Consider the following 8,547-nt stretch of genomic DNA (forward strand, 5'->3'; position numbering starts at 1 on the left):
GCGAGGCGCGTTCCACCACGCAGCCGGCCACGCCGCACCACGCGCCGCCGGAGGGCCGCGCGCCGCTGCGCCGCGGCGCCCCGCGCCCGCGCCGCGCCCGCCCGCGAAGGAGGGACCCCGCGTCGCCCCCAACGCGCGGAGGAGGAAGAGCAGGGCCCCGCCGCCGCCGGCGCCGGTCAGGCGAGCCCGGCCGTGCCCCCTGGCGGCGGCGAGGGAGGAAGGAGGAGGAGGGGAGACCGGAGGCGGCGGGATCTGGGCGCCCGCCCCGGCCGCCTCGCGGGTGGCGGCGCGGGCGGGAGGGGGAGGGGGAAAGGGTCGCCCTCAATCTTGGATTCCTATTATTGAAAATCGGCACTTGTCAAAAGCAGAAGCCCACTGAGGAACTTCTTACATCTGCCAAAAAAAAATCATTTTCAGCCATGTGGCCTGGGCTTTCTTTAGCCCATGCGAGCCCACTGAAGCAGGAGGTCGGCACTACGAGACGGACGGGAGACTCGCGGTGGGTCAACCAGTCGTTCTCCTCCTCCTCCTCCTTGTCGCCCGCCCCCGAAGTTGAAAAAGAAGTGCACTCCGCCGCCGTCCTCCACTGAACCCTCATCTCCATTCCCACCCTGCTGACTTATCTCTTGGACGTGCCACCTGTAGCGGAGGCTACATTGGCTGGCGAGCGAGCAGGAGAGCGGAGCGAGCGCTAGCGGAGGTCGTGCGCCGGCGACGTCATCGTCCGGAGGGCGGAGGTACGAAATCACCTCTTTCCCCACCTTTTTCTTGTCACGGTTTCAGGCAGTTCCTCCTGCAATGCAGAGCTCTGTGGATGATAAGCCCTGATCCATAATCCATAAGCCTGCAAGGCCGATCCATAATCCGTCACCCTTAGATTCTTTGTTATTCGGTTTGAACTTTGAACACCCAAAGTTGGATTTTTCTTCGTGCTAAACATTTTACTTGGAGTTGACTTGTTTGAACTTACAACATAATCCCTGATATCATTTTTTTAGAAAAGGATAATCCCTGATATCTGAACTTTGAAATCTAGAGCATTTGGATTTCTTAATTGTCTAGCGCACAGTACTTTTCTGATGCTTACATGCCTTCAATTTTGCCGCCGAATTTTTACAACATGGTCACCAGAGCTACTGAAATGGATGGTGGTATGGTATTCCCCGATGCCACAAACAAAGAGGCATATTCTTCTAGCACCACAGGATTCAAATTCTGAGACATTTCTTAAATTTTTTGCCAGCAATAGCATGCTGTCTTTGCAGTTCTGAGCAGATCGACATTTTGCTCCTCTGTGTTCCTTAGGTTGGTGCGCCATCACTTATTGATGATCCAGAGTTACTACAACTTGGGGAGGTGGAACTTCAATGTATGCTGGCGTTTTCCAGTTCTCTACATTGTTTTTACTTTTTATATGTTACTGTTCTAACATAAAAATTTTGTCTCCCTTTTTGTGGAGAGCTCCTCAGTTTGTACAAGATCCCTGGCGATGAGGTTCCTATCATCCGTGGATATGCCTTGTCATCCATGGATGGCCATGGTTATCCTCTCCTTCCTCCTCCTGCTCCTCATGCCTCTCGCCTCTGCCGAAACTTGGCCATTTTGTGGCGACAGCGGTGACTACGAATTAAATAGCACCTATGAAGCCAACCTCCTGCTCCTCTCATCCACCCTCCCGAACAAGGCAGCATCCAGCACCACCCTATTCGCTACCGACACCGTTGGCAATGGTCCGAACACAATCTTCGCCCTCGCTCTCTGCCGCGGGGACTACAACGCCTCTGCTTGCGAGGGATGCTTGGTTAACGCCTTCCAGGATGGACAGGAGCACTGCCCGAACAATAAGGACGTCACCGTGTACTACAATGGCAATCCCTGCATGCTCAGGTTCTCCAACCAGAAATTTCTCGCCACCACCGTCAATGACAAAATACTTGTCATTGCGAACATTGAGATGCCGCTTAACACCTCGACAAGAGCTGACTCCTTCAGGCTCTTGTTGGTCACACTTCTGAACAACACGGCTCAATCGGCCGCGAACAGCTCGAGGAGGTTCACCACTTCGCGCTTAGACGTCAGCTCCTTCCCGACGCTTTACTGCCTTATGCAGTGCACGCCCGACCTGACCGCCGATGACTGTGCAGCCTGTTTCCAGCCTTACTCCCAGTTAACGCTCAGGTACATAGACAGTAGGCAAGGTGGTCAAGTTCTGGGGACACGGTGTAGCATGAGGTACGAGATATACCCATTCTTCCAAGGGGAGCCCATGCTGCGTACTATCAACTTGGTATCTGAACTTCCGGCGATCAACAACACAATGCCGCCAGTTACAGTGTACCCGCAGTTGCCGGCTGCGCAAGCCACCATCCAAGAACACCAAGGTATGTAAAATTCTCGTCCTTCCTGGCAGATCCTTGGTTGGACATGGCACCACGGCTTCAATTAGATTCAATAATTTAGGTAACATGTCACACATCTTTTGTGGAACAATTTTTTTTATAGGAGAAGAGCTGTTCTTTTTTGAAAGAAATGTGAACTCTCCCTCTGTCTTTCCGTCGAGTGATGCATGCAGCTATTAAAAATAACTTATACTGATTATTATATATGCTACCAGAAATAAGCTAGCTAATTAGAGTTGTGTTCAACACTAAATTGTTTTTCATGGCACTTGATTTAGGTCCTGTTTCGTTCATAAGTCCTAGGACTTTTTTTAGTCCCAACTTATAAGTCCCAAGTCTCTACATGTTTGGTTCCCGAGACTTATAAGGCCATATTACAACTATAAGTCCCTATAAGTCCTTCCTTGAGAGTTTTATTCCATAAGTCCCAAATGCCCACTTTAAGTCCCTATAAGTCCCTCCTGTTTGGTTTAGATGGGACTTATAGGGACTTATTTAAGTTCCTAGACCAATAAGTCTCTGAAAACAAACACCCTCTACATAGTTGCAATGTCCACTTACAAGGAAAATTAATACTTTGATCTTTTCACTATTATGATAATTAGATTGTTACATACGTGATACTCCCTCTGATCCAAAATAAGTGTAGTGGTTTCAGTTCAATTTTGAAGTAAAACCACGACACTTATTTTTGATTGGAGGGAGTAGCATTTTTAGACAAGTAGATATGAATAAAAAGATATGAGTTAAGTGAATAGCAAATGAAAAGGATGTTTATTGATAAGGGAAAGGATGCTAGAGACAGAATGGTTCAAAGGTCAAAGGCGGCCGACCCATGTTCAATTGGTGAAGTGGGGTCGAGTGAGATGATCCGCAACCTACAATTGATTTTGTCACTGTCTCTATCACTAAATAAATTTGTATTTATAATTTTATACTTATATGAAAACTATATATGAATTCATGGTTTTCTTAGGACGCAACTCAAACCGGAAGGCGCCGTGGATTATTGCTGTTGCAGCTCCATTACTATCAATATTTCTGTGCTTTATCTGTTGTATTGTATGGATGACAAGACGAAGAAAAGGTTTGTTGTTATCACGATTCCAACATTGCTCTAAGAAACTACCACTTTTTTTTGTAGTCGGCCTTAATGTTTTATTTGTGTGCCCTCTCAATTTGGGAACGGAAATCTTACACGATCAAGCTGCCAAGAATAGGCCGGAAGAAGACACATTGGTTTGGAGATTGGAAGATAAGAGTTCAGAGTTCACTCTCTTTGAATTTTCTGAGATATTGCATGCTACGCGCAACTTCTCCAAAGAAAACCTACTTGGGCAAGGTGGTTTTGGTCCTGTCTACAAGGTAAATGCATTGTCCTGAAAATATTCAATCAATGTTCATTCTAAAAAATATATATTAAATCACAATTGCCAAAAAAGCATCCTTATATATTTAGTTATTTACAATAGCACTATTTACCGAAAAAGGCTCTCGCCCCGCTTTATATATAAAGCAATGATTATGCATACAACCAACCACCCAACACACGGCACACTCAACAGACACACCCAAGGCAAGATACAAGGATGCCGCACAACACCACATCACCCTAACGCCACCGAGCACACTAAAGATAAACAATAAGACCGCTTGGAGACGCGGGCGACCTTCACTATGAACTAGCCACCGTGAAGAAGTGAGGCCAATCCTCAACGTAGCAAAGACTCCAAAACGGTGCCTTCAAGAAGGGCACGACACCGGAGTGCCGCCACCGTCCGATCCAGAAGATTGAGTTTTCACCCGGAGTAAACTGGGGGAGACGGGAGCAGCCGCAACGGAGCCTTCAGGAAGGGAACGACGCCCGCGGACGCCACCACCGTTGACCGGCCAAAGAACCGCACGGGTAATGCACCCCGGCGCTCATCCACCTCCACCAAACCACCACGCCGAACATCGACCACCAACAGCAATGCCACCCGTGTGGCCATGGCTGCCCGCACGCACCCGAGACGCGCGCTCCGCCCATGAACACCACGCCTCCCGCCACCAAGGCTGCCGCCCTGCAACCATACAACCCCGAGACCACGCAAAAGCCCCAGCTTTGGCCAATCGGCAGCCCCAACCGACGGAGCCACAGCAGACGCTCCGTCCCGAACATCGGCAGACCCACGCCAACCCGCCCGCGGTCGAGGAAAGGGGGAGAAGGAGGAGCGGATGCATCTGGACCAGCACACCCCTGTGTCGTCGATAGGTGACGCAACCGCATCGAGGCCACCCATCCCTCCTACCGAGTTCCCCACCGAACACACCCCCGTGTCGTCCCACCATGGCAGCCAGCACACATCCCTGCGAGACCACCAGCAACCGCACGCCCACCGACGAGGGACACCAAATCGACCGCAGCAGCAGCAGCGAAGGGAGCTCACCGGAGATGCCTCCTCGCGCCGCCTGCCGACATCCATGCGCCGGACCAGGAAGATCCCAACGCGGACACGACCAACACGCCCATCCAGCCACCGCCACTGCGCCGCCACCCCCACCAGCCCGTCGCTGAGGCAGGGGCAGCCTCCCGCAGATCATGTCGCCCGCGACCCGCACCGCCAGATCGGGCAGATCTGGGCCAGCCACCGTTGCAGCTGCCAACACCACCCACCAAGCATGCTCCGCCTCCATCGATCCCGCCACCCGGCAGGAGCACCTACGCAGCCGCTGCTGCACCACCGCGCCGCCGGCCCGGCGACGCGCACAGCGCTATTTACAATAGCCCAATCTATAATGAATCGTGCTATCATGTGCCTAGTTTTTTAAACTACCTTGTTGGAAAATAATCTATACTAGAAGGGTTGTGGGCGCTTTGCTGCGCCGTTGGTATTTTTAATGTTGGCTTTATTAAAAAGATTAATCACTTTGCTTCAAAATATAAGGTATAATTTTTTTCAAAAGTCAAACCTTTTACATCGATCAAATTTGTAGAAAAATATATCAATATCCATAATATCAGATCGGTATTATTAGAGTCATCATGAAATGAATTTTCATACTTGTTTTGTTTAATATTGTGGATGTCGATAATTTATCTCTGAACTTGGTCAAAATAAAAAAAAATTGACTACTAATATCCCTTATAGTTTGGAACTGATGGAATATTTAGCTTGACCGGGGAAGATGATGGAGTGTGTTTTTATTTATTTATTTATAATGTGATGATTTGGTGGGCCTTTCATGGTTGATTCTATGTTATCCACTAACCAACTTGTATTTATGTGGGGAAATTTCCGCGTCAGCGGCTGCATGTACTATATTGGTGCTACAGTATCATATTTTTTTCTAGATGGTGGGAGGGTGCGTGGGATTGATATGTTTTTATAGACCGATTGCTGCTGATTGATTTGAAAAATCACTGGCTCGGTCAAATTCGTAAACCAAATCCAAAATTGAATACCTCAATTGAATGAAAGAAGCTTCAAAATTAGGGAACATAGTGAATTAAAAGAATTAGATAGGAGAGCTTGAGAAATTGTTACCCGGTAAAAATTGGGTGACCCAATTCTATTTGAATACCTCGATTAATTACGAGGCGTTAAAAATTAGAAAGCATAGTGTATAGTATTAAAGAATTGAATGAGAAAGCTGTCAAAATCGGATGACCCAATTCTAATTGAAGAACTTAATTGAATGTGAGCTCTTTAAAATTAGGGAGCATAGTGTTATAGAGGATACACTCCAATATGTACAATGGCAGTCATCATATAATTTATCTTGTACTAGCAACCTATGGCAAAAAAAAAAGCAAAGCCACACACTTTCCATTACATTATCGACGTCCTAGAATGAAAAAAATACATACAGTTGCCTTAAACATATATTTTATATATCCTAAAATCCAGTTTTATAATGTAACTCAACCAAATATGATTAGCATAAATAACCTCATAGATGGCCTTAAACTAAGAAAAAAAAGGAAATCTTGATAAACATGTTTATTTTGCCCTATTCGTCAGTGGACTGAAACTTTGAAGGAAATGGAAGTAATGCACTGAAATGGAATATTAAGACAATGTATTGGATATGTGATGTTGTATATCCCAAAAGTACTTTCCCATGGATGGCATGTGATCCAATTTCTGTAATTTCGGTAAAATATAATGCCTCCGATTTTCTACATACTTCCAGGGCCAATTATCAGATGGAATGGAAATTGCAGTTAAAAGGCTTGCCTCACATTCGGGACAGGGTTTCACCGAATTCAAAAATGAAGTTGAACTTATTGCAAAACTACAGCACAATAATCTTGTCAAGCTCATGGGATGCTGCATTCAGGGAGAGGAAAAACTATTGGTGTACGAATATTTGCCAAATAAGAGCTTGGACTTCTTTATCTTTGGTATGCACAATGTAGCTAGGTTAACCATTATTTTCGATCGTGTCTCAGGCTCTCAGCCATACTATAAGATGCCTTCTCTAATGTGCAGATGTTAGCAGAACAACTTTGGTTGACTGGAATAAAAGATGTGTGATAATCGAAGGGATAGCCCAAGGTTTACTGTATCTCCACAAGCACTCTCGGTTGCGCATCATACACAGAGACCTTAAGGCCAGCAACATTCTTTTGGACCAGGACATGAATCCTAAAATTTCTGATTTTGGGCTAGCAAAAATTTTCAGCTCCAATGATACTCAAGGAAGCACAAAAAGGGTGGTGGGAACATAGTAAGTACATAACAAGATTAATTAGAATAGCATTAATTAGCTGATTCATCAACATTTAAAATTTGATATAGTATTTTACTTATGCTTCTAACTCATTTCAGTGGTTATATGGCTCCGGAGTATGCATCTGAAGGCATTTACTCGATCAAATCTGATGTGTTCAGCTTTGGTGTCTTACTTCTCGAGATCCTTAGCGGACAAAGGAATTCTGGTTTCCATAAGCATGAAGACTTTCTTAACCTCCTTGGATATGTGAGCATTTTGCAAACTCTCACACACATATGTACATTGTTTGTATACCGAAGTAATTTTTGACATGTATGTGATGATAAATTTTCTGTAGTCATGGCAGCTCTGGGAAGGAGGAAGATTTCTTGAGCTTCTAGAAGCATCAATTGCTAAGGAGATCCATGCAGCGGAGGCTAGGAGGTACATTAACATTGCACTAATGTGCGTACAAGAGCATGCAGATGATCGACCGACCATGTCAAATGTCGTTGCGATGTTAAACAGCGAGGCTGTTATTCTTCCAGAGCCTAAACATCCGGCATACTTCAACCTCAGAGTATCTAAGCAAGGTGAATCGGGTAGTGTTCTGTGCAGTCATAATGATGTAACTATCTGCAGTAATAATGACGTAACCATCACTGAGGAGCCAGATGGCAGATAGTTGGTCACTTTGCTTCAGACCTTCAGTTGTTAATGGAAGTGCTAGCAATCAGACAGCCTATCATATTTTGGTTCTGATGAAGGATTGCGACCGGCGTACCTCTGTAGCACTTGTTTGGTTCCTGCCGTGAAGGAAGCTCTGCTGGTGTCCGTAGGCTATATTGATATGCAGGTTAATACTGTATTTAACTTTTGTGCACCGCACCATCGTTTTCCACTGGTGGCTGCTGCTGTAGATTTTAAAGGAAGACTTGAAATCCAAAGGATTTCAATCTGAAAGTAGCTGCATTAACTGAATCCTGCTGGGCGAAGTATGTGTTGCATCTATGTGCGCCTTTCATGTTTTCCTCTAGGTTAATTCCGTTGGTGTGCTAGGGTTGTAGCAGTTCCATACTGTTACAAAAAGAAGCATTTTTTGTAGAGTTGTCACGATAATACCAACATTGACGGTGGATAAATTCATTGACCGTACTACTCATTGCTGCTAAGAACAGGAGTTCTTGATTTACAGTTTCAAGCAAAATTTATCTGGCAAACTCCCTTCCATGAGTTAAGGTATGTTTGTACTTTTGAGAAATTTCCTCTCTTTTTCAATATTATCAATAGTTATTGAATTTTGAAGTGAGAGCTTAACTGTTTTAAGTAACTGCAGAATTGTCAAACATTTCTCGAACACAATGCTGTTAGTAACTTCTTTTTTTCGAGGAAAACAGTAGGTTTCCTTACTGTATTCTTTTATATGTAATGCAAAGAAAACGAGAGGTTG

The 8,547-nt window shown here is 45.5% G+C and overlaps 1 protein-coding gene across 3 annotated transcripts; it reads left to right on the forward strand.

Annotated features, from left to right (window-relative positions):
* Positions 1–1,501: 1,501 nt before the first annotated feature.
* LOC119270539 (G-type lectin S-receptor-like serine/threonine-protein kinase At4g03230) lies at positions 1,502–8,078 on the forward strand. 3 transcript variants are annotated; one of them, XM_037552545.1, is made up of 7 exons: positions 1,525–2,381; positions 3,376–3,484; positions 3,581–3,764; positions 6,576–6,786; positions 6,875–7,112; positions 7,214–7,364; positions 7,456–8,078. In XM_037552545.1, the coding sequence occupies exons 1-7, from the start codon at positions 1,532–1,534 to the stop codon at positions 7,780–7,782; spliced, it is 2,070 nt and encodes a 689-aa protein (XP_037408442.1). In that variant the 5' UTR covers positions 1,525–1,531; the 3' UTR covers positions 7,783–8,078. The 3 variants fall into 3 exon arrangements, with proteins under 3 accessions (XP_037408443.1, XP_037408442.1, XP_037408441.1); XM_037552546.1 differs by lacking the exon at positions 3,376–3,484 and having other exon boundaries at positions 1,502–2,379; XM_037552544.1 differs by lacking the exon at positions 1,525–2,381 and having other exon boundaries at positions 3,372–3,486; positions 3,607–3,764.
* The last annotated feature ends 469 nt before the right edge of the window (positions 8,079–8,547 follow it).

The sequence above is a fragment of the Triticum dicoccoides genome, chromosome 3A (genome assembly GCF_002162155.2).
Source record: "Triticum dicoccoides isolate Atlit2015 ecotype Zavitan chromosome 3A, WEW_v2.0, whole genome shotgun sequence".
Lineage (NCBI taxonomy): Eukaryota > Viridiplantae > Streptophyta > Magnoliopsida > Poales > Poaceae > Triticum > Triticum dicoccoides.

Excerpts from the sequence above, each read along its gene's own strand:
- LOC119270539 (XM_037552545.1), top strand. The coding sequence starts at position 1,532 with ATGGCCATGGTTATCCTCTCCTTCCTCCTCCTGCTCCTCATGCCTCTC. Across the intron at positions 3,765-6,575 it reads GTTTTGGTCCTGTCTACAAG|GGCCAATTATCAGATGGAAT; the intron begins GTAAATGCATTG and ends ACATACTTCCAG. Across the intron at positions 6,787-6,874 it reads CTTGGACTTCTTTATCTTTG|ATGTTAGCAGAACAACTTTG; the intron begins GTATGCACAATG and ends TCTAATGTGCAG.